The following is a 27011-nucleotide window of genomic DNA, read 5'->3' as shown; positions in this document are numbered from 1 at the left end:
AGCACTCGTGCTAACACACTGTAAACGATGCATCTACAAGTTGTACAATTGTGCAATGAGCAATGTGATTGTTATGTCCATATCAAATAAATAAACATAAACATAAACCCTCTGGTTCAAAACTTCAAATGCTTCTTTGACCAGTAAATGGTATCAAGTATCAACCCATACCATTATAAAGAGGTTGCATGTGGTGTTTTTTTTTCTTTTATCATGGCAAAATCTAGCCCCGCTTGTTGTTGACTGAGGCTAAAATTACCTATGGTTTCTGTTGTAGTGCTCAATTCGAATTGGTGTGGCACGATTCCTGCTCAACTGTGACACCTGGAGCCAACTACTGTGGCTTTAAACAGGCAACATCAAAGTGCTTGACTTAAACCTCTCTTAAAGTAAAACATAAGGCAATTATTCTTGCAAAGAATAACTGAAAGAATAATTAGAAATGTGATCGCAAAGGTGTATCTTGTTTCGATTCACTGTGCAGCACTAGTTTGAATGCCCCTTACGGTCATTGTAAACGTATGATGTACATGCATAGGCCCTATTAAAAAAACAAGTTTTCTCTCTCTCTCTCTCTGTATGTCTTAGACTTTGTTGAGGCTGCTTTCGGGCAGGAAACCACTGTTGTACAGTTACCAGACATCTCTACCTCATCTACCTGTCCCTGCCATCAAGGACACATTGACTAGGGTGAGCACGCAAAATGCATGGACATATGACTGTGTGTGCTGGTGCAAAATGCATGAGCATACAGTATGACAACCTTTTCTCATAATAATACACAAGTCACACAACATGACATAATTTATTTTTACGACATGCTTTTAACAATCAACAACTAATATAATTGGTCCCCCTGTGTGTCTCTCAGTACCTAGAGTCCGTACGCCCCCTGCTGACTGAGCCAGGATATGAACGGATGGCTGCACTGGCCACTCAATTTGAGGCAAACCTGGGGAACCGCCTTCAACGCTACCTAAAACTCAAAGCACTGTGGGCCACCAACTATGTGAGTCGATATATATACAGTACACAACCACACAAATGCATACCGGTATATATATACTGTACACACATAACTACACAAAACCACACAAATACACACATAACTATAGACCTCTACATGTTTGTTTGGTTCAGGTGAGTGATTGGTGGGAGGAGTTCATCTACCTGAGAGGCAGAGGTCCCATCATGGTCAACAGTAACTACTATGGCATGGTAAGTACTGCTATTATTACAACTATTTATCATACTATGGCACGGTAACTACTACTTTTATTACAACTATTGCTCCTACTATGGCTTGGTACTGTAACTACGTACCAGTAGTAATGATGATGAGCGTTGCGCCTGTCACAGACGTGTGCAGGGTAAGTTCAGTCAGCAAACTCAGTGCAGTTCTCTCAGCCGGCCGCCTCAACTCCACGTCCACATCCACTCATCCAATCACACACTCATTTCATTCTCAGACTGCTCTATTTAATCTGGAAGTTTGCACTGCTCATTCCTGCTTGCTTTGCTGCTGTCATGCTGCTGCTGCATTCACCACTGCTGTCTTGCTTAAACACTGCTGCTCACCCGCCACCACCCCAGCTACCACCTGTTGTCTTGGAGCTGCTGTCTATGTACAGGGGGATTCGCCGAGTCTCTATGGCTGGGAGATGCGCTTTATCAGGGTACATAAAAGCAGATCCAATTCATCGCCAAAACCATAATAAATATATTGCTCATTTTATACTCGATAAAATATATGAAATATTCTATCCATTCAGGAGTTGTCCTGACTGAACTACTACTACTAGATTAGGAACATACTATACCCATTACTTGTAAATGTACTTGGATGTAAAACGTTCTCTCTCTCACTGCTCTGTTCCCCATGTCTCTCTTCCTGTCCTATCCTCTCCTCTCTACATTGTCTCTGTCCCCATGTCTCTCTTCCTGTCCTATCCTCTCCTCTCTACATTGTCTCTGTCCCCATGTCTCTCTTCCTGTCCTATCCTCTCCTCTCTACATTGTCTCTGTCCCCCTGTCTCTTCCTGTCCTATCCTCTCCTCTCTACATTGTCTATGTCCCCATGTCAGGACTTCTTGTACGTCACCCCCACCTCCATCCAGGCTGCCAGGGCAGGCAACACCATCACAGCCCTGCTGCTCTACAGACGCAAGGTCAACCGAGAGGAGCTGAAACCTGTAAGAGAACACAAACACGCACATGCGCGCACACACACACACACACACACACACACACACACACACACACACACACACACACACACAAAAGATTGTGCAATCGTGGAATGAGCAACTAAACGTAGGGCTATGTCTTTGGTATGAATCGCCCACCAGAGGATTTATCCAGACCTCCCGGTCTCAGGGCGGCCACTAACCACACGGCCACTTAGCTGAAACACACAACCAGGCACAGGTTTATTCATTGATCGTATTCATCTTCATCATCCCTTTCATCCCCCCCCCCCCCCCCCCTCCTCTCCTCAGTCTCGTGTACCTGGTACGGTCATCCCGCTATGTGCTGCTCAGTGTGAGAGGATGTTCAACACAACGCGCACGCCAGGAGAAGAGACTGGTAACACACACACACACACACACACACACACACACACACACACACACACACACACACACACACACACACACACACACACACTCCATGCCAAGGACCTCCGAAATGGCCTGAGGTCGATTCTACAAATGTCTTCATTTGACTTTTGAGTTTTTCAGAAATACCTATGTTTCTATATCAGTGGTTCTCAAGTGTTTTCATGTAAAGGACCCCAAAACATTATATGAAATTGGCCACGGACCCCCTTCTGAAATTATGTTGTTCCAGGGATCTCCTCCCCCCCAGAAGCAAACATTTGAGTTTAAAAACGTTCGCTGTGAAATAATAATATATTCAAAGTTTTGCGACACTGTTTATCTGCTATTCTGTAGCATATTCTATAGCATAGACATAGACAGTTGTGAACTTGTACTGTAGATGGGCTATTTTCTTGTAGGTCTGCTATTTTTGAAAAATTGAGCACCACTAATACAGAAACATGTCAGAAAACTGTCAGAATTTAGAAGATTTCTTTTTTTCGAGGTCAGGCCTAAATGGGTTAAAGATGACTGAGGATCAAGGCCGTGACCATAAATCACTCACTCACTCTCGTCCCCGTCTCCCCTCCAGATGTACTGCAGCACTGGCAGGACAGTGAGTTCGTAGCGGTGTATCACAAGGGACGCTTCTTCCGCCTGTGGGTGTACAGCGCCGGCCGGCTGCTCTGTCCCCGCGAGATCGAGTACCAGATCCAGAGGATCCTGGACGAGCCCTCGCCCCCACAGCCTGGGGAGGAGAAGCTGGGGGCCCTCACCGCAGGAGAAAGGTACGGAGTCTATGGCTCGTTGTACCCTCGGTTAGCCTGACGGTTGATGATCAGCCGACTGAGTGAATGAATGATGCTGTGATGATTCTAAGTTGGCTTTTAAATTGTTGATCGATTGGTTAAAGAATAGAATTGGTTAAAACATATTTTTGAGTGGTGCAACCACTCCCTTACGGAGCTATGTGTGTGGGTGCCGTGTGGGTGGCTGGGTAGGTGCATCTGAGCACGAAAACAGCATGGTTGTTTTTCACCACCTGTGTGCAACCTAACACACACACACACACACACACAAACACACACACACGCACATATTAACTGTATATATGGTGATTTTGGGTGTGCCAGTACAGTACAGTGACAGTACAGTAGAGGGTACAGTAGAGGGACCCCCACACGGTAACTTGGGGCGACTCGCCGGAATCGGGCCGGCACCCTGGGTGCGTTCTTGTGGGTCTGGAACTTCAATAAGTTACTTCAATAAAATTACACATAAATAAATGATGTGTGAACAATGTGTGATAAATAAATCTTAATTTATTTAATGTGCACACTGAACTTTCAGCTCCAGTTTGCATCCCAGTGCCTTTATTACCAACCACTAGGTGGCACCCTAGGGCCGATGGTCATCTCCATCTTTGGGCATTGACCTTACTAGTCTCTCAGACTGTTGACTCACATTTTTTACCTGAGTCTATAATCGATGTGTAATCTAGTCCAGGCGTATATCTATTCTACGTGCGAGCATAAATGAAGGGTTCCCTCTCTGTCTCTTTCTCACTTCCTACTTTTACTTCTCACTTTGATCTGCAACTGCAACACATCATGTGTTGATGATGTCATCGAAATGAATGTAGGACTGAGAGAGAGAGAGAGAGAAACGCATCTGTCATTTCTAGGAAATGCTTCTGTGTGTGTGTGTGTGTGTGTGTGTGTGTGTGTGTGTGTGTGTGTGTGTGTGTTCTACTTGTATGGTCTTTGGTCATGCTCACACTGTTGATTCCGTCGACTAAAACTATGACGAAAAATGTCCGTCGACTACCTTTTTTCACTGGGGAAAATGGAATAAAAACTAAATAAGAACTAAGCTATGATGACTAAAACTATGCGCTCGGTTATGATATCAATAAAGTTCCGTCCTGTGATTAATCTCCGTCCTAAGCGTCGAGCGTTACTATTTGATAGGACGGAGACCTCCGTTTATGCCGCTCAGGGTGTATCACTTACACCCTATTAAAAATAGACAATCTACAAGCTTGTTGATCTTGAAACTGTTTTCAAGGACTAGCTCATTTTCGACTAAATTATATTTGTATGCGAGGCTGAGGGCCTGAGCCACCTGGGCACAGAATGCTGGAGATACTATACAAACTTTTTTTGTTTTTTTGATAGAGGGATAGAGGGATCGGGTGTCTGGCACACTGCCAGACTGGATTACCAGCCCGGGCCAAACTAAAGTATTTTGCACGCATGTCTGGATTAGCACCCCCAGGGGAACTACTTGATATGATTGATGGCACTTATCTCTGGAATTGCATTTGTTTTTTGCATTTTGCTTTCGTTTACCTAATAAGGCTTGCCCTTGTATTGAGCAGTATCACTTACGAATAACGAATAGAAACAAGCTGATTTGTTTTACTACTACCTTTATCCCTCTCTGTTCAACACTACACTCAATGCTTAATGCTTCTTATTAACAATGCTGCCCTTTGTGTGCGTGTTTGTTCATGATAGTTGTGTGTGAATCTACACACGTGGATACATTCATTAACACTGTCGTGTGTGTATAAATAGCTGTGGTGTTAAGTGCATTTACTTAAGTACTGTACTTTAGTACACTTTTGAGGTAATTGTACTTTACTTGAGTATTTCTAATACTTTTGCTTCTACTCCACTACATCTCAGAGGCAAATATTGTAGTTACAATCTGCAATGGTCAAGAGGTGCACGTACATTCACAAACTGCTTTTAAAACGGTGTGCGGATCTCTGTGTCGCAATGCGACGTATAGAGGGTATTGCGCGTGCCATCATCGTACCTGGAAGTTATGTGGGAACGCCCACTGAGTGGCAAAAAAACTACTTTCTGGCCTTGACAGCCCATACATCCAAACAGAAAAGTCCTGTCTGATTAAACAATGTTAAACTCACCAACATTGCAGCTGTACGAAAAGCTTGAATTATCCTCTTTCTATCTGCAAAGTTTTTGTTTCATAAAATCCACCATAGAAACGTTATGAGCTACTTTCTGTCAAGAAATGCCCTGCATTTGATTATTTTGTCAGAGTTTGGAAGTGCTTGTTTTCAATAACACAACATTTTGCTGCCTCCTGCATTATGTGACATTTAGAAACAGGTGGTACGCAGCACGGTTGAGTGAATTCCAACGAGTGCTTCCAAACTCCAACGCTCCATGCTGCTCAATGTTTTGCCACTCAGTCTAGATGAGAGGGGCGTGTCCTGGTGGGAAAATCATGTGCATACTCTCTATTGTGAGCCTGCAGATCTGCTATTTCTGAAATTATTTTTAAACTTGAAATGGGACATTCTGCACAATGAGTACTTTTACTTTTGGTACATTTTGATGCCGATACTTTTGTAGCTTTTACTCAAGTGCATTTTAAATTCCTGACTTTTACTTGTAACTGAGTACTTCTATATTCCAGTGTATTGATACTTTCACAGTTTCACTTAAGTGAACCACTGAGTATACTGAATGTGTGTTTACTCACCTACTTACTGTACGTGTGTGTCTGTGTCTGTGTGTCTGTGCGTGCGCGTGCTCCTGGCACAGGATGCCGTGGTGTCAGACTAGGAAGTGCTACTTCAGCTCGGGGGTCAACAAGAGATCGCTGGACTTGATCGAACGGGCCGCCTTCTTCGTGACCCTGGACGACGAGGAGCAAGGCATGATGGGAGACGACCCCGCGGGGAACCTGGACCGCTACGCCAAGTCTCTGCTGCACGGGAGATGCTACGACAGGTGAGGGAGAAAGAGATGGATCGGCTCCCGAGTTCTGAAATTATTCACACTTACACTCTTACACTTTTTTTTTTTTTTTTTTTAACTATTTATTGCATTTTTTTTTTGACAAACAGACAATACAACAAAACAATACACAATACATCAGACAAAAAATACTTAATTAATTCATTTAATTAATTTATTAATTATTGTAAAGCACTTTGTTACAACTTTGTTGGTATATAAATAAAGGTGGTATGGTATGATACACTAAACCCATCTCTCCATCTCTTCCTCTCCTTTCTCTCTCTCTCTCTCTCTCTCTCTCTCTCTCTCAGGTGGTTTGACAAGTCCTTCTCCATCGTCATCTATAAAAACGGGAAGAACGGGTTGAATGCAGAGCACTCCTGGGCTGACGCACCGACAGTAGCACACCTCTGGGAGGTGTGTGTGTGTGTGTGTGTGTGTGTGTGTGTGTGTGTGTGTGTGTGTGTGTGACAGTCACATACCTATTATAGTATTCCCCTCTTTAGTGATGTTGGCACGTTTTTGTAACAATACAGTGTTGTTAAGTTTGGAATTGAACCGCTTCTCTTGTGAATAAGCCAAGTGTTTTTGCATTCTTTAACCATATGTACAGTATGGACACACACACACACACACACACACACACACACACACACACACACACACACACACACACACACACACACAGGTCGGGTAGTTACTCGTCTAGCAGTCCATATATGGGCATATGCTCTCCAGATTTGTGCTTTTGGGCATGTCCTGTCCTATAAACTGCATGCTGAATATGGGCCTATACAGACAGTAATAAAGGTCTATAATAGGGTGATGCTCTTGAACATGGGTATTAATCCACTTGAAATGTAAATGAAATTGATGGTATCTCTGTGTGTGTGCTGCTCTACACCTGTCCCTCTCCTGCAGTTCACTCTGGCCACAGATGCCTTCCAGCTGGGCTACACAGAGGACGGACACTGCAAAGGAGACATCGACCTCTCTCTGCCTCACCCACAGCGCCTCGCATGGGACATCCCCACCGAGGTACCGTACATGTACACGCATACATACATACATACATACATACATACATACATTTTAGGTATGCGGTCTAGCCTAACTTGGACTCAGGGGGGTGGACGCCTCTGCCTTGCATAGTCCCCAGTGCAGTTTGCCCTTCACTGGTAACCCTATTTTGGATTAGTTTTAAATTGAAGGTATTGTGGGCTGAGCTTTTTACAAAAAAAGCCCCCCTTTTAAATACATACATACATACTTACATACCTACATACATACATTTCAGAAGTTTTAGCAGTTTTTAAGGACCCACTTTTAGGCCAGTGCACCAGAGCAAGCTCTTGCCTTTTTTTAAACCCTACCCATTTTAACCAAATACATACATACATACATACATACATACATACACAAAGAGGTCTACAACAGCAGGACTGGAGAGAATTGGAGGCCCAGGGGACTGGCATACCGTACCGTAACCAGGGGTGCGTGCATGTGTGTGTGTGAGGGCGATGGGGATGTGTGTGGGGGTTGGGATTATATGGTGTCACCCCAACATTCCTTTTGCTCATGAGTCATTTCCCGTTTCTGAGCAACCACGGCGGGATGTGCTGTGTCATGCAGCAAGTCGAAGGAAAGAAAAATACTTTCTTGTTGAACAGAGACACAGGCAAGAAAGGCTTTTTAATTAGGCAGTGTAACCTCCCCTGCTGCTCTTCCCCCTCTCTCACACACACACACACACACACACACACACACACACATTTTAATCATTTATTTATGTCCACATAAGAGATACAAATACAAGGACACAAATATTTACAAGGTGCCGCACAGAATGCAGTCAGCAAATCCCGAACAAATAAATACCCACACACCCTTCAGGGGTACAGGTAACAGCGTCTTCGCCATATTTGGCGGCTACCGATAGTGGAAGATATTGCACAGAATTTCGCAAGCCGTTTGGCTGCTTTTTTCGGCATCCCAAGTTGTTGGAAGCCTCTTACGACCAAACTGTGTACATGTCCTAGGCTGCCGAAGATAAACACATATAGATTGCACCTATAGCCTAGTTCAATGATGGACTGGAGGAGCGGCTGGTACTTAATGACCTTAGTCATAAAGGCTTCCTCTAAGCTAGAGTCAAAGGTGCAGGCCATTTCAAGAATGAAAACTGATTTGTTCTCTTCATTAACCACAACAACATCTGGTGTGTTAGCAGAGAGATGTGCAAAAATGTCAGTATTTTCAGTACAGAGTTGAGTTGAAACATGGAAGGTTTGACACAGGAATGTTTGTACATTCTCACAGACAGTGCAAAATGTTTGGATATGTCCTTAGTTATGAGATCAACTATTCTGTCGTGGCGTGCTATGTAAAGCCCTTTATAGGCAAAACAGCCATTCAGAATGTGTGACATGGTTTCTGTAACAAGCCCTGTGGTGTGATGCAAGCAATGAGGTGCATGGGTGGAGGGAAACCAGAGGGAGAGGTTGAGTTTGGTGGGAAGGATCTGTAGCCTGGCTTTTACTGTAAAGGTGATAATGTCCTCATTGAGAGCAGTGTTCCTTATGAATGAATGGGAAACAGAGTGGTCAGCATGGGGAAGACAAGCCAGTTTCCCCTGGAGTTTGAGTCCAGTCCAGTGTTGTTGTTGCCGATGTTGGAACATATCCAACAGGGTCCGCCGGGCACCCTTACACACACACACACACACACACACACACACACACACACACACACACACACACACACAACCAAGTCTAAAATGAGCCATTACACTGTAATGGCTCGTTTTAAACTTGGTTGCATTGTGGCTTGTATATCGGCTATTTTCAGCATGCAACCAAGCATAACATCACTTGTCTTTCAGTTCTACTGGATCTCTTCTCCACTAGTCCCTCCCTAACATTTTTGTATAGTTTTTATTTGTTGACGAAATTGTCAATAGGTTTTGTCATAGTTTTAGTCATCATGGCTTAGTTTTTATCTAGTTTTTTCTCTCTATGCCTCACTGAGTGTCATGCTGGGTCTCTATGCCACACTGAGTACACCATAAAACCCTGTTAATTTCACCCTTGGGGATATTCTGACAACCATTATTATTGCAATTATACCCTCCCTAAATGGGTCCTTATTTGATTCCATTTGTACACTCTCAAGGGTTAACCCATTTAGACCGGAGGACGCTTCTGTGACCACTTTAACCATTATTTTAAAACTTTAGCTGTTGGAAAAATAGCAGATCTACAAGCTCATAGCGCGCACTCGGTGCCTGTTATTAGATATTATTAGATCCGTTATTAGATTTTTTTGAAAATTCGTGAAAATGTGGCACAAATCATTGGATATATATATTCTTTCACAGTTGGACATTTCTAACTCATATTTATCCTTCTGGGCGGGTCCCTGGTACAAAACATTCTCAGATAGGGGTCGGCGGCAGAATACATTTTGGGGTTCCTTGGGGGGCGTCCCACATAAAAAGGTTTGAGATCAACTGACATTTGACCCACTGACTCTGACTAACCCCTACGTTTTTCAGAAAACTGTCAGTATTTAGAAGACATACTTACTTACTGCGCCACAGGTTGGCTGAGGAACAAGGTTGAACTCTTGAACCTACAGCAAGCACACGCAGGCCATTGACTCCCCTAGTTGTTTTCATGTCCCTATGGGTCAACTACGGGTCGTATTGTCATTGCGTGACCTTTGTCGGTCCGTCCGTTAGCATTTCCTTGACGGCGCTGTCATTCCATGCAGTCCCAATTTGCCTACATTTGCCTCCTACACAGGAGTTTAGTACCGAGATTGCTTGAACCGCTCTGCCCAATCGGATCACTTGAAGCACTATTCCCAAGGTCGTCATACATGCAAATCGTATAGTACCAGTGGTGGCAAAAGTACTCAATATTCCTACTTAAGTAAAAGTATCAATACTGTAATATAGAAGTACTCCGTGACAAGCAAAAGCCCGGAATTCAAAATGTACTTGAGTAAAAGTACAAAAGTATTGGCATCAAAATGTCCTCAACCCATTTTCACCTGAGTTCAGATTCTAAAAATGTCTTCTACATCCTGACAGTTTTCTAAAAAAAAGCTATGTTTCTATGTCAGTGGTTCTTCGATTTTCTTTCAAAAATAGCAGACCTACAAGCTCGTAGCGCGCCACTCGGTGGCGTGCTATGAGCTTGTTGATCTGCTATTTTTCAATGGCTAAAGCATAGCATAATGCTAACACCAAAAGGGGTTCCCGCCCAAAATGGGTTAAAGTGCCAAAAGTAACAGTAATCATTGTGCAGAATGTCCCATTTCAAGTGTATAAACATCTTTTGAAAATAGCAGATCTACAAGCATAAGTACTTACATCAATCAAATGTATTCATTAATCCTGGCGGGCCGTGTAGAGCGGTGGTTCCCAAACTTATCAAGGACCCCCAAATTGACACAGCCCGCGGACCCCCGTCTGAGAAGATATGTCAGGGACCCCCATAAGAAAATATGTTTACGGCTCTAGCAGGGATTCTCAACCCGTTTAATTTCAAGGACCCCCAGTTTGACATGCAGATTAGTCTATAGACCCCCATTTAATGGCATTTCTATCTCTGGGACCCCCATTTATATTGTAAAATCAATTTAACTCTGAGTGTGTCCAATTGGACCCGTTAGTTCCATTTGTACACTCTCAGAGTGACTTTTGAACAATCAAATATCAGTATTGAGTAGGGATGGGAATTATTTCATGAATTGATAATGAATTACCTTGTTAATCGATTAACCGGTTAGTTGATAAGAGGTGTTTATCTTTTTTTAATCTGAGAATCTTAATTTCCCTCAATGTCTAACATAAAGAAATCTACATTTTGCTGATATACAGAAATAGAAAAGGCATATTATATTCCTTAATCAAATATTTATTTCACCATTTTTGAAATACAGGGCCAGGCATTCCCATCTTTTATGAGGAATAAAATATGAATTGAAACGTGCACTGTCTTTTTTGCGCTCCTTGGCCGCGCGCGCACAGACAGCATTACATGCACAGAAAACCGCCCAATGATGGGCAAAAAAAAGTAATTGAAGAATTTCTTAATGATCTAATAATCGATTAACTATTAACATCCCTAGTATTGAATGTCAGCAGTGTATGCGACTGACATGCAGGGGGATGTGAGGGAAATTCCCTGTTGCTCACCGATTTTAAGGGTGAAAGTGAAAGTAACAGGGAATTTCCCCTCGCATCACCCTCCATATTGGTCACTCCCAGACACTCTGTAGATTGGTTTCCTACATTTCCAGTTTCAGTTTCCTTTGTGTACTTGAGGTCATTTGCAGTCTGATTACTTCACTCTTAACTACTTCCTTCCACATACTTTGAGCTAGAAAAGTTCTGACCTGAGATCAGATTCTATAAATGTCTTCTACATCCTGACAATTAAAAAAAAATAGCAGACCTACAAGCTCGTAGCGCGCCACTCGGGGTTCCCGCCCAAAATGGGTTAAGTGGCATATATACCACTTTTGAAAGTGGTATATATACCACTTTTAAAAGTGTATACAGTTTTTGTGGAGTGGTACCAAATACCAAAGACCACTTTTGGAGCTCGCGAAAAGGAGCAGTAATGGAAAAAAAGACTTGCATTTTGTACTTTAATAAACATATCAACACTGCAGTGTAGAAAGACAAGTAAATGTCCGGAATTCAAAATGTACTTGAGTAAAAGTACAAAAGGATTGTCATAAAATATACTTTAAGTACCAAAGTAAAAGTACTCATTGTGCAGAATGTCCCATTTCAAGTTTTTCAAATGTATACAACATCTTTTTGAAAATGGCAGATCTACAATGCGACGCATTGTGAGCTTGTAGATGTAGATGATTTAACTCTCAACTTGAAATGCCTGCATATACTGTAGCTGGGCCATGGATACAAGTAAAGTACAATTATTTGTAACCTTCAGTCATACATTTCCATGGTGGGTGGCTACATAGCTAAAACATATTTTGACCACATGGCTGGTCTTCATCATGGCTTAGCGGTAACTCGTCATAAATCATCGTACAACAGAGAGGAAACTGCCGTGGCTCTCTCTGTGTGCTCTTTCATTAGACACATCTGCACTTTGTAATTCTTGTAATTTGGTTGTCTCCCACGCCGTCCAGTTCCATTGCTGCCATTCTTTCCATTGCTGCAAAATTTCAGTGCATCTGGTTATGGTGTGATAAGTCTGATAACAAGACTGGCGCCGCCTTGAGTATTTATTGGCGGAAGTCCAGCATCGTTCAAGCTGCAGCATGTGTTCACAGCAAGTCTCACGAACGAACAACATTTGTGGAGCAAAGATGCCATTCAAGATGAGCAGATGTTAATCCGGTTATTCCACGCTACATTAAGAGCTACATTAAGAGCTACATTAAAAGAAAATGTCTTGTCTGAAGAGTTTACAAGATAATTTACAAGATGAGATCACTACAGTCTCTGTGCTATTTCTCCAAAACACTGTTCTCATTTAGAAACTTTTTTCCCCTCTTTCTTCTCTCTCTCTCTCTCTCTCTCTCTCTCTCTCTCTCTCTCTCTCATATCTCAGGTCCAGGCCCAGGTAGCCAGTTCTCTGGCTGTTGCCCAGGCGTTGGCAGATGACGTGGACTGTCATGTTTTCCCCTTCAGGGAGTTTGGCAAGGGACGCATCAAGAAGCTACGCATCAGTCCCGATGCCTTTATACAACTCAGTCTGCAGCTGGCCTACTACAGAGTGAGACACACACACACACACACACACACACACACACACACACACACACACACATACATACACACACACACACACACACACACACACACACACACACACACACACATTTTAACAATGTATTTATGTCCACACATTCCATATGTAGTCTATTATTGTTGATAATGGTGGATATATAGGCAGGTTTAAAAGAACAAAAAAAGCATAAGACTTAAAACACCTAAACACCTAAACACCAACTCCTATTATTGCAATGTGAAATACATGACATATCATACCATTGTGATGTGGTTGTAAATACAGGTGGGCTATTATGCGGTGGTTCCTGAATGTATCTCCTGTCTGCCTAATTTGAGCTGACACACATGTTTCTTGAGTTTTACTCCAGTTACCCTGGGTAAACATGGTAACTTTGCTTTGTCTTGCATAGCCAAAATCTGTGTGGCCTCCTACCACCTCTATTCCAAATCTGTGTCTTACAAATATGCCTAATGTCTGGGCTCCAATATACTACACATACAAGGACATAAATAGTTCAGGTGCAGCAAAGTTACATCCACAAAATCAAGGAATATGTCCTCAGTCATGATACAACAAGCATGTCATGTCACCCAGCATTCCATGGGCACAAGCAGTGTAGGCATGCATCCTAAGTACGAAAACTCCCTCCAACAACCAGTCCGTGGGCATGTCCCAGGCTGGACCACCAGAGGAAACAATTTCCCAGTCCACTCCTGCATTGCCACCCGGTGTCATATCGTTCTCTGTAGCGTGGCTGATCCCATGGGCCCAAAATCCACCCACTGTTGTTTCGACAGCGGACGGACACACCGCTAGAAGGCCAGGTCCAACGCCTCTCTTCCCGGTATAGCTGCTCATGGGAAGGGACACCAAGCAGCACCGGCTGTCAGTATACTCCCATCGGTGAGCAGTGCCTTGTAGTATATGCAATTCAATTCAATTCAAATTTATTATAGTGTCAACTCACAACAAGTTGTCTCAAGACACTTTACAACCAACAAAGATCCACCCAGAGCAAGCAATATTGCGACAATGGAAACGAAAAACTCCGCTTTAGGAAGAAACGTCAGGCAGAACCCGACTCTAGGGTGGGCGGCCATCTGCCTCGACCGCGTCGGGGGAGGGGGGGGGGGGGGGGGGGGTAGAGGGGGAATAGGAAGAAAGAATAGAAGAGATAGACAGGTGGGCTCCGTGGAGGGGCCTGGTCCACATCAAGTCCAGGTCGTGCTCTGTGAGGCCGGGTCCAGGTCACACTTCTGATGGGCTCCATGAAGAGGCCTGGTCCACGGTCACACTCGGCAGTCAATTGGGGGTTAATATTAGAGGTCCACGGAACTGCGACGGGGAGGACGAGCTTGCGGCTGTGTTGAAGCACACAGTCCACAGAGGTTGCAAATGCATCTTAAATCTGCACCCACTACATTAACGGTGGTAGTTACAACGGAGCAGTTTAATGTCATGCTCAGGACACACACACACACACACACACACACACACACACACACACACACACACACACACACACACACACACACACACACACACACACACAGATCCACCTGCAGCTTTACAGTTTTTCTAATGCGTTACATGTAAACCATTTATTGCATATTTCTACATGTACAGACATCAACAAAATGAATTCCATGCAAAACATTGTACCTTGTCACAGTATGTAGTACAAATATCCACATCCCTTTTGTTTGGACACATTAAAAACGCCTATTAAACATGTGATTTACTTTCCCTTCCCCATTCACTCCTCCATCTTCTCTAACTTCTCCTATCTTCTCCTATTTGTACTTCTTCTTCTTTGCATCTCCTCGTGTCTTTCTGTCTCTCATTTCCTTCTTGCCCTCTTCCTCCTCTCTCCCCTTCTCCCCCTCTTCCTCTCTTCTCCTCCTCCTCTACTCCTCTCCCTCCTCTCTCCCCTTCTCCCCCCCTTCCTCTCTTCTCCTCCTCCTCTACTCCTCTCCCTCCTCTCTCCCCTTCTCCCCCTCTTCTGCTGTTCTCCTCCTCCTCCTCTACTCCTCTCCCTCCTCTCTCCCCTTCTCTCCCTCTTCTGCTGTTCTCCTCCTCCTCCTCTACTCCGCTCCCCTCCTCTCCTCCAGGATCGTGGTGGTTTCTGTCTGACCTACGAGGCCTCCATGACCCGTCTGTTTAGAGAAGGTCGCACAGAGACCGTCCGCTCTTGTTCCAACGAGAGTTGTGCCTTCGTCAAGGCCGTGGATGCTGGAGAGGTAAATGACCCTAACTACTTGTTTCAACCTTCCTGGCCTCCCTATTTTGGGCATGTCATTTTTATTATTTTTCGAATATCGCATCTACAAGCTCACAACATGTCATATGCGTGCGTGTGTGCGTGCGTGCGTGCATGCGCGCGCATGTTCTGTGTGCAACACACAGTCATACTATCATAATGAGATGCAAGACGCATATAGCCTATATTGAACTGTGGGAAGTGAGAGTAGCTAAAATGTGTGTGTCTACTACCCAGACCCCCTCCCCACTCGACCTAATAAAAATATATTTACGAGTCATGTGAGAACATGTCTTACATAGAGACTTCACAACAATTTACAATTTACAATTTAGGCATTTAGCAGACGCTCTTAATCCAGAGCGACTTACATTAAGCAAGAACAAAAAGCATGGGAATACATCACATAAAGACATTTATCATGAAACATGCGTAAGCTAAGAAAGTAACAGTGGAATATCTATAATGAAACTATACATATAAGCTATACATCTATACTACTATGCTACACATATGTACTATGCCGTGCTATGACTACATACAATGCACTTATGCTGTCTACATAACATGCTATAAGTCTGTATCAAATGCTATCTAAGTCTACAGAATTGCTATCTAAGGGGGTGGGGTAAGTGCTATGGGCCATGATGGAGTCTGAAAAGGTGGGTTTTCAGACTACGGCGGAAGATTGGGAGTGATGCTGCAGTTCTGACTGCCATGGGAAGTGCATTCCACAGTTTTGGGGCCAGAAGGGAGAAGAGTTTGGGACGTGTGGAGCGTTGTCCCGGCGTTTTTAGTGAGGGTACTTCCAGCTTCCCTGCGTTGGCTGATCTGAGTGAGCGGGAGGGTTTGTAGGACAACATGTTTGTGAAAAGGGCTTGTGTGAACACATCTGGATTAAATTATGGTGTCGTAACCCTACTCTTCAACTTCAACTTCAAAGAACTTTATTTTTCCTTTCGGAAACTTCTTTTGTGCAGTGGTAAAGACAACAACAGAGATCACAATACACACAAACACAGATACTATATAAAAGATCATAAAAACGACTTTTTAAGAGGAACTACTTAAAAGCATAATATATTAAAAATCTGTTCTATAAGTACTAATAATTAAAAATCTAAATATTTACTGTATGCAACCTATGCGTTCACTATAGTCCATCAGGTGGAAGGGGGGGGGTTGTTGTTAGGGATTCCAACGAGGGGGGGGGGGGGGTTCAGCCTAGGTGTTCAAGAGTCTGATGGAGGTGGGCACAAAGCTAGCTGAGCCCCTTTTTGTGAGTTTTGATGCTCTGTATCGCCGGCCTGAGGGCATTAGTTCGTAGTGGTTATGGAGGGTGTGTGTGTTGTCCTCAACTATTTGAGAGGCCTTCTTTATTGTCCGTTTTTTATGGATGCTGCTGAGTGACTCCTGGTCCCTCCCAATGATCTTGCCGCTGATCCTAACCACCCTGTCGAGAGGGTTCCGGTTGATGGCACGCATCACACCAAACCATGATGTGATGTTAAAGGTCATTATGGATTCTACAAAGGACTTGTAGAAGGCCTGCAGGATCGATGGTCGGACCTGAAGCTTCCTCATCTTCCTGAGGAAGAACAGCCTTTGTTGACACTTGGAGTGAATGTTCTCTGCGTTGGTCTTGAATGTGAGCTTATGGTCGATGGTGGTGCCGAGGTATTTGTACTCTTCGACACGTTCTATTGCCTGGCCATTTATCTCTAGGGCCGGAGGTGGAGTGGGCGGGCCCTGCCTAAAGTCCACCAGCAACTCCTTAGTTTTGCTGGGGTTTAGGTCCAGGAAGTTGTTATTGCACCACTCAGCAAAATAGTCCATTACCCCAATGATGCGGTTATTGGTGTTGGTGGTATCGACAATAACCGTGTCATCTGAATATTTGATGAATAGCATGTCAGGGTCTGGGCTGCTGCAGTCATCTGTGTACAGGGTAAACAGGACTGGTGAGATGACAGATCCTTGTGGTGCCCCGGTGGACACAGTCCTGTTAGAGCTGTAGTTGCCATTGAATCTGACGGTCTGGTGTCTGTCTGTGAGGAAAGACAGAATGAGCAGTATGAGGTGGGAGTTGACATTCATCCGGAGGAGTTTCTGTCCCATCAGGTGAGGCTGCACTGTGTTAAATGCACTCGAGAAGTCCACAAATACCATCCTGACAAAGGACTTGGGCTTCTCCAGCTGTGCGTAGGTGTGATGCAGCAAAGTTATCACTGCATCATCCGTGCCTCTCTGCTGCTTGTATGCAAACTGGAGTGGGTCTGTGAACCCACTAACCTCCCTCTGTAGCTGGGGTAGAATGAGCCTCTCAAAGCTCTTCATCACCAGAGATGTTAAAGCTACAGGGCGGTAGTCATTATTGCAGGTGGGGTTAGTTTTCTTAGGGACTGGGCAGATGGTGGAGGACTTCCATATGGTTGGTATGGAGTGTTCAGACAGGGAGTGGTTAAAGAGATTGCAGAAGACCTCGGCCAGTTGTTCATGACAGACCTTCAGTAGGCGCCCACTAATGTTGTCAGGGCCCGGAGCCTTATGGGGGTTTGTTCTCTTGAACACCCTTTCCACCTCCCTTGGGTTGAGCTCTAGGTTGGTGTCGGTCGCTGCGTTACACAGGAGTTTGGTGGTCAGCTCCTCCCTCTCCTGAGTGAAGGTTTGTGTATCAAACCTGCAGTAGAAGCTGTTCAGGTTCTCTGCAAACTCCACACATTCCTCTGCTCTTAGATGGGATGAGGGTCTGTTGTTTTGCAGGCCAGCGAGTGTCTTGACACCTTTCCAGGCATCTCTGGCTTTGCCCTCCTCAAAGAGCCTTTCCATTTTCTCCTTGTATTCCCTTTTGGCCTCTTTAATCTCTTTATTTAACCTTGCCTGAATCAATTTAGCCTCAATCCTGTTACCAGAGGTAAATGCAATTTTTTTCTGATTGAGTGTGTGTTTTAGCTTCTTTGTGATCCAGGGTTTATTGTTTGAGAATACTTTAACTGTCTTTTTTGGAATAATCATGTCTTCACAAAAAAGAATGTAGTCAGTGATGACCTCAGTAGCCTCCTCCAGACTGGTCCCTTCTGTGAATGTTTCCCAGTCAGTGCAGTCGTGCAATACTCCACTGCATTTATTGAAAAACGGTAGTTACTGGTTACTTTGTAGATTTGCAAAACATACATGACCCACTTCAGGCCTATATACATTTTCAAAAGATTTGAAAATGTGTGAAATGGGACATTCTTCATAATGAGTAGCCAACTTTCTACTTTAAAGTGCATTTTGACATTACATCACTGTGGTGCTCCCATGAAAATAAAAAAAGTATATATATACGAATACTTTTGTACATTTATTCAAGTATATTTTGAAATCGGGACATTGCAGCATTGATACTTTTACTTCTTCCACCGCTGGTGCTCTGGCTACACTTCAGTTCTATCTTCTTTGATCTCATATGAATACACAGGAATAATCTAAATACATTTATATCAAATATTTTCAAAATCATATTATCAGATGCTCATACTTAACTTAAAGTCACGGGAGGGAGGTTTATACACACAGAAATGCATTACAAACACATGCGCGAGCACACAGACACGCGACAAGCTGCAATGGGAAATCATCTTCATTCGTACGTGTGTGTGTGTGTGTGTGTGCGTGCGCAGCCGCGCACACACACACACACACATCTACTCCTAGATTCTAGAACTGCAGGGTTTATGTTTGCATGAATACACACGAGGCTCTCTGTGATGCACCGACTACAGTTTGTTTTCGGTTCAACAGGGAGCGGAGCGTTGCGGGCAGCTGTTCCGACAAGCGGCGGAGAAACACCAGAACCTCTACCGATTGGCCATGACGGGAGACGGGATTGACAGACACCTGTTCTGTCTGTACGTGGTGTCCAAATATCTGGGGGTGGACTCGCCCTTCCTCAAAGAGGTATGACAGCGTGGCCATCGGTGGTCTTTCTACTTTTAGCGGTTGGCACCCGATCAAGTCCAGAGAGACGAAATGCGTCGGTCGGGGTAAAATGGTTTAACCCATTTAGACCTGAGGCCAGATTCTACAAATGTCTTCATGACGGTCTTCTGAAAAACCCATGTTTCTTATATGTTTCAGTGGTTCTCAAACTATTTCATGTCAAGGAGCCCCAGAATTAACTGTAATTGGCCACGGACCCCCATCTGAAAATATGTTGTTCCAGGGACCCTCCCAGAAGCAAAGATTTGAGTTACATTTTTCGCTCTGAAAGAATATCTATTGAAAGATTTGCGCCACATTTTCACGATAAAAGAAAATCAGATCTACAAGCTCATAGCGCCGCACTATGGGAGACTAGTGTTAAGATAGCAAGGATATGCTACAAGTAAGCAGTCGCATACCTAGCATTTACTGAAATAACATACTGTAACATGTTGCTTCGATATAGGCCCCATACTGTAGGCAATGGCCTAGGCGACAGATTGCCAGTTAGTAGAGGAGGCACAAACTCGGTACCAAGGTGGTGAATGGTGAATAACAAGTTTGGCAACATGTACGCTGTGTGATAGAAATGGGTCAAACTCAACTCACAAGAGCACAATCTATGCATCCATGTCTATAAATCACTGCATGAGTGTCGATGGCAGTCATTTCTTAGCATCTAATCCCAGTAAACAACATACTCGTCTCTGCCATTAGCATGTGGTGTTCTGCCAGGAAACACCATTTTCAAAAGAGCTTTATTGGCAAGACAAAATGTACAGTATGTTAATGTTTACTTTGGAAAAGTTAAACATTTGGGTCACTTTTGGGACAATAACATAATTTTAAAAAGCCCCAGACTGGCCTGGGCCATGGCTCAGCGGTCCAGGCACCTTGGCCGGTAGCCCAAGTCTGGCAGTGTAGATAGAATACTTTATAGATAGAATACTTTATTGGCAGTTTAAGAAACTTACAGAAAATGACATCATTTAAAAAAAACGCCAAATGGACTTAGACACAAAAAAGCCTTTGCTTGTTTCCATTGTGGTCCACTTTGTAACATGAAACTATACACATACATACTGTACAGACAAAACAACCATGGAACATATAATAAATAATCCTTATATATAAGGCTGGGAGCTATATACATAGGACCAGTAAGACGCGCAAACGCGGGAAGCGAACGCAGCTGAGACCCTGCAGATCATGTCTGTCTGTCTGTCTGTGTGTCTGTCCCGCTGTTACTGTATATGTGGACCTGGCCCCTTTTGTGCCCATATATGGAGCTGAGTGATTGCTGATGCAACACACTCCATATTTGGACGTATAGCGGGACAGACACACACAGACACACAGACAGACATGATCTGCTAGGTCTCATAGTAAGTGCTCACTGCGTTCGCAACAAGTAAGACGCGCAAACGCAGCTCGTACATATTTGGGTTTTGGACGTATAGCTGCTTTGGGGACTCCTTATATGGTTATGGCTGAGTCATTACACTTGTTTACAACAGGGTCCACATTGCAATGTTTTACTGCTTCGTGTGTGACTGTGTGTGTGTGTGTGTGTGTGTGCGTGTGTGTGTGTGCGTTCTCTCTCTCTGGTCCAGTGCTTACAGCGAGCGAGAGATGAAATGATGGTATTTCAAAGTATATGGTCTTTCGTCTGTAGGCTAATGTATTGTTGAGACATAGGCTACTGAATGAACTGCCTATATTTTATGTGTCCAACAAATGGCGTAATTTCAGGTGAAATAACATGTGTCATGGATTATATCACACCGACGGCAACGTCCATGTAAACATTCGTTCGGAATGACCATTTCCCATGTAGACTCGCGGCAAAAAACATTACATCGGATGTATTTTATTCTGAAGTATTTATTCGGAATGATCACCCTTCATGTAAGACGTCTTTTGTGTTTCCCCTGATTTATTAGTATAGTTATTTCCAGGGTTTAGTGCTGGTTTTGATATTTTAATACAGCATTTATAAATGGACCAATTCCAACAGTTAATCATCTCTCCTTTAGTCCTTTTATGCCCATACTCTATTATGGAGATCTCTATAACCCCCCCCCCTCTCTCTCTCCCTCTCTCTCTCTTTCTCTCTCTCTCCAGGTCCTGTCAGAACCATGGCGTCTCTCCACCAGTCAGACTCCCGTTCAGCAAATGGAACTCTTTGACCTGAAGAACCACCCAGAGTTCATTTCTCTGGGCGGCGGATTTGGACCTGTAAGCTTACGTTTCGTTGTTACAAAGTTGGCAGTTACTGGTGCTGAAACACATGGATATTACAGTAATTATTGATACAATGTCAATTTGTAATAACATAGATGCTAAGGTGTGGTTTGGGCCATTGAATTGAACCAGTTGAATCACTTGGGTCGACTTGGGTCGACATGCAACAGGACATAACTAAAACCCTCTCGTCCCGTCTCGACCCTTTGGTGTGGTTTGGGCTTTAGTATTGCTCAAAAGTAACTCAGTATGATTTGAATCGTACAATTGTTTTGTACATATTGAATTGAATTGAAATTCAAGACATAACATTGCTTTCCTTTGATTTGCATTCGAGCATTACATTGCATTTTCAATATACGAGTGTTGTTTCATGTACTGATCAGTTTGTAGTGTATTCTGCATTCCACTATATTCTCCTTTCCCTTGTGTTCCCATCAGGTGGCTGACGATGGTTATGGCGTGTCCTACATTATTGTGGGAGAGGACATGATCAACTTCCATGTGTCGTCAAAACACTCCTGTACCGATACAGTAAGTAACAAATCACTCAGTTTCTGCCAGTGTGACACCAATTTGGCGAATTGATCACCATAGCCTATCATAACTTAATGTAGTAGGAAAGCACAGCCGCACCTCCAGTTATTCATCTTTAAATAGCAGTTTGATCATGAATATCGAAAGAATAGCCTGCAAGTCTTACAATCTGATGACCCTGGATAAAATCTATGTCCAGTCTCTATGTAGGACGGTGGATACTATTGTCATATTTGTTTTTGAAAGTCTAGTCTACATGGCGACGCTTACAAAAGTCTCTCTGTCCACACGACAACGTAGCTAAAGTAACGTAGTCACTGTCAGTCAAACATCTACACTTTGGCCGGAGTTTCAAACTTGACACGTTCAGCGGGCAAGGACTCAGGAATTCAAGGACTCAGGGACTCAAGGACTCAAGGGAGTGCAGTGCCTGCTGTCGAGTAGTTCTGAAATCCAGTTGTCCAGTTTTCTGCCCAATCCATTTTCAAGTTGACTGGGCCAACAATGTGTTAATTATTCCTTGATTTTGCTTCTCTTCTTAACATTTTGCCGTTCTTGCGTTTGGAATTATGCTACTATTCTTTTTCTCTTACTTTCATACCCTTTTTCTATCGCCTACTTTATTGTCCCACCTTTTGTCCACGCTTTTTCTCTTTCTCCCTGTCTTTCACCCATCGCACAGCCCTCTCCTTCCTCCCCACCACCTTCTCTCCCTCACCCCTTCTCTTCTTTCCTCGCCATTTTCACTCCCTCACCCCCCATCACCTCCATCTCTCCCTTATCGCAACGCAACAGAAACGGTGACAGCCACTGAAAAAAGACACATTCAACAAAGAAACATGCACAAAATACATATACGATTCCTTTCATAGAAACACAAATTGGAACTAATAATTGAGTTGACACAAATACTCCCTTTCCCTCAGGACTCGCACAGGTTTGGGGCCCAGGTCAGTCGTGCTCTCCAGGACATCCTGGCACTCCTTAGCTCTGCTCCCAAAACTACCTCGTCCTCCAGAGGCCCAGGTCAGTCTAAGAAGATCCTCTGAACACGGATGGGACCTTCATACTTCCTGAGACAAAACCATGAAAACACTGAATTGGCATGTGCAAACAACTTCTCTCAACACCACACACAGACACTGCCGCAGGGTTTTCCTCTAGAACAATAATCATTTTGGTATTTTTTTAGAACTAACTGGGAAGCCTCTCAACCACAATCCCAGAAGTATTTACAATTTAGGCATTTAGCAGACGCTCTTAATCCAGAGCGACTTACATTAAGCAAGAACAAAAAGCATGGGGAATACATCACATAAAAACATTTATCATGAAACATGCGTAACATATACGTCTACAGAGCGTTCCGAATATTCAGAGCTGCTTCCGAATGTTGAGTTTCAGATCCTTTTTACACAACGGATGTCTTAATTGTGTCGAGGCCTTAAAAGTTCTCCTTTATTATCCCCCCACGCCATTCAAAACGTATTCAGTCCACTACCTGTGTGTGTGTGTGTGTGTGTGTGTGTGTGTGTGTGTGTGTGTGTCCATGGGAAGAGAGGGGGAGATGAATCTCAATGATGGTGAAAAGGGAAAGACTTGAGAGCTGTTTTGTTGTTTGTTGCCAGGAAATTAGGTGAATGGTGAATTCCACCTTGGTGAGTTTGTGGTTTTCCCCTTTTGATGAGGATTCAGTAATAATAAATATGCCTTTTGAATAGAGAAAAAGAGGAACTAACCAGGTGCTCAACAGAAATAGCAAAACGTGATAATGATAAAAAGGTGCTCACGCGGATCAAAAATGGGATCAAGACATAGATAAAAAGAGAGTATCCGGGCACTACCGGTCTGTATCTGTATCTGTATCAACTATTCAAAAGGCATAGATAAGAAGAGAGGATCCGGGCACTCACAGTGAAAAACGAGGAACGCCTTTATTGGATTAAAAAGGCAACTGCTAACATGGTTCGACCAACAAGGTCGAAAAAATGTTGGCAGTTGCCTTTTTAATTCAATCATTTAGTTTGTAGATGATTAAATATTTATTATAAATATTTATGATTCTAAAGTATTACCAATGATTCGTTTCAGGGTCAGGGAAACCAATCAGGGTCCTAGCTTAAATTCTTCACATTTTGAGATTATTGTGCCATTTCTTTTTGTTGCAAAACAACTCAATCCTAGTTCCAAGTTTCCAAGAAGTTTTGGTGACTGAACTGGAGAGATTTATTTATGACACCCAACGGAAGGATAGATGGAAGAACAGAAGGAGAAGTTCAAATATCTATTTTTAGTATTTTACTTTTTTTATATATTTTTTATCAGGACACATAATTGGCCTATAGTTCAGATGTTTTAGATCATTTTGAGGGTGCACTTGATTCTTCTGGTACAGTATGTTTATGTGTTTTATTTAACCTAAGAAGATGATGCATTGTTTCTAGAAGTCATCATAAACCAGAACACCTCAAGGATAATTATGGTCGATTAAGCTGCTGAACTTTGTTGAAGGTTTTTTTTTTTTAATTCAAGTTAGTTGTGTCTGTGGCTTTTCACAGTGGAGAAATTTGTTTAGATTTGAATATGAAAATTTCATTTTTCTTTTGAGGTTCATGGTTGTGGGGAGATGGAATCTTCAAAATGATGAAAACCTTTATCACGTCAAATTTAAAGTGAAGTCAAGTTTGAAAAAAATGCATTCACTCTTTTATACTTTAGAATTGTGACGTGATAAACACTTGTTTTCCACCACAAAGTCTGGTGTACATTGTAGTATATGATTTCCTTCAATGCAATTCCTTATGGAACCAAATTATTATTATTATGTTTTAAGTGTATTTTTCCTTTGTTGTAAAAAGAATGTGCTACGCTTGGTCTTTTAGCTGCTGTTGGTGACATCAGATGATGTTCTTGTGAGCAGCGATGTAGTGGTGCAAAATACCGTAATCAAGTTGAAGGGCCACATGCAGGATTAAAATGTTACATCTGTGAATTAATTATTCATTGTAATAAATGCTGCTTAATGTTGTTATAGTATCCCACTCCTTTGCCAAGAAATCAAGGTGGAATGTTGCATACTCTTTTAAGTTAGTTGCCTCGTTTTTCATGGCGCGCTCAGTTAATACGCTTTTGATTCATTAGGGTAGCCGCAAACAAAAGCGTTTTGACAGCTGCTGCTAAATTGCTATTTTTGCTAATGCTTAATTAAATTAAGTCTGCCTTTATTCTCCACTACATCCCTGTTCACATGTGACCAAAGTGTGTTGTATTTCTATTTGTAGAGATTATTATATGAGTTTAGAATCTTAAACACCTCAAATCTCATAGTGGCTACTGTCTATAAACTCAGGTTTAACACAACACATAACTGCTTATTTCCTAATCCGTTGTCTGGTTTGAAGTTTCGTTTTACAACCTTAATTTTCATTTAAATCCAATAGATTTTAATCACATTGTAACGGCATGTCAGATTTGAATCACATTGTAACGGCATGTCAGATTTTAATCACAATGTTACAGCATGTCAGATGTGAGGCCATCAAATATGTCGTACTGGCAGCAGTACTAAGAAATTAGAAAAATATGCTGCACACAGTGCACACTCAATGTAGCTCCATTTGATTATTTTAATTGCCAACAAGCTGTCTTCACCAGGTTTTTTTAATAAAGAGCATTCATCATGTCACATAATTTGTGCATCAGATAATCACAAGCTGTGCACAATACATGTCTTCACTGTACTGTACTGCAACTGGGAATAGATTAAGCTTGATGCACACATCATCTGAGCATGTGACTTGAATAGCCACACAATGCTCTTTAAAAAAACAATGCAAATGTTTTCACATTCCCTGATAAAGACCACTTGTCGATTGGTAATTAAATTAATCCAAATTGAGCTACAATAAATGCACAGTACACCATTTGAGCTTACTGGTGGATCTGTTGGTAAGATTTGGAGATTTCCCCTCTCGATTTCTGTGTTTTGAGGTTTCGATACATACAAACCATCTGACGCTATACTTAAGCATTCCTATTGTTGTACATCTGTGTCTTTTTTAGACAAAAGCTAATGAGCTATAATAACCTAATGACAGACAGATAAAATAAAATGTCTTATGAATTCATCCTTTTGGCATTAGAGCCTTTGCAACTAACATTTAGTAGCAGCTTCAGAATGTTGCTTTGTTTTTTGGGGCTAAAGGTTGAAATGAAGATGTTAATTCTTATGTATATTTTTGTATTTCTTATTTAACCTAAACTGGTACTATTTTCTTTTACATGTGATGCTTAAACATTGTTGATGAATCTCTGGGTACTGTAGGTTAATGCCTGTTGAAGTCATCTAATATCCTTTTTTACACTCCACAAGAAATCTCTTGTAACTATCGCTGTCTATCGTTTGGATTTGAATGTTTATTTAAATGTAAATTGTGGACTTTCTGCAATATGCCTTTTAGAAATGGTGGTGATAATGGGCTGCATAAATTAAAGATAGGCTACTTATATCGTACTGTTCTTGGGATGTTATTATTTGATCATTAAAGGTATGAGCAGTTACATGTGGAGGTCGGCAGCTCGCCTAAACTAGAGATTAGAGAAGGGAGCCTGTTCTGACCTGGAACATATTTTTGGCCATCATTTGTATTATATATTTCATATTTATCATGTATGCCCTTTATGGACTTTGTTTGCAAAACACTAAAGGCAAACTAAGTGTGTACAAGTGGAATTAAGACAGTGTGCAGCTCTTGGAAAGTATATGAACCATGCAGTTTAGCATTTTGCATGTCTACTCTACACTCTACATGAGGCAGTTTACTGTTGTCAATGTAGGTGTAGGGTGTTA

At 42.6% G+C, this 27011-nt stretch overlaps 1 protein-coding gene across 1 annotated transcript in view; it reads left to right on the top strand.

The window, feature by feature from the left end:
- cpt1a2b (carnitine palmitoyltransferase 1A2b) overlaps positions 1-25189 on the top strand; it is a 39973-nt gene extending 14784 nt beyond the window's left edge. The window contains exons 5-19 of the mRNA XM_080776565.1: positions 589-690; positions 872-1009; positions 1141-1218; positions 2085-2192; positions 2499-2586; positions 3193-3388; positions 6179-6367; positions 6688-6793; positions 7298-7414; positions 12973-13137; positions 15267-15395; positions 19202-19357; positions 21506-21619; positions 22067-22159; positions 23089-25189. Of these exons, the coding sequence (XP_080632691.1) occupies positions 589-690; positions 872-1009; positions 1141-1218; positions 2085-2192; positions 2499-2586; positions 3193-3388; positions 6179-6367; positions 6688-6793; positions 7298-7414; positions 12973-13137; positions 15267-15395; positions 19202-19357; positions 21506-21619; positions 22067-22159; positions 23089-23211 (1902 nt within the window). The 3' untranslated portion in view covers positions 23212-25189. The remainder of the gene's footprint in view (positions 1-588; positions 691-871; positions 1010-1140; positions 1219-2084; positions 2193-2498; positions 2587-3192; positions 3389-6178; positions 6368-6687; positions 6794-7297; positions 7415-12972; positions 13138-15266; positions 15396-19201; positions 19358-21505; positions 21620-22066; positions 22160-23088) is intronic.
- Positions 25190-27011: the final 1822 nt, after the last annotated feature.

Source organism: Protomyctophum bolini (assembly GCF_963924005.1).
Source record: "Protomyctophum bolini genome assembly, chromosome: 11".
Taxonomy (NCBI): Eukaryota; Metazoa; Chordata; class Actinopteri; order Myctophiformes; family Myctophidae; genus Protomyctophum; species Protomyctophum bolini.
This window is presented reverse-complemented; position numbering and strand designations above follow the sequence as displayed.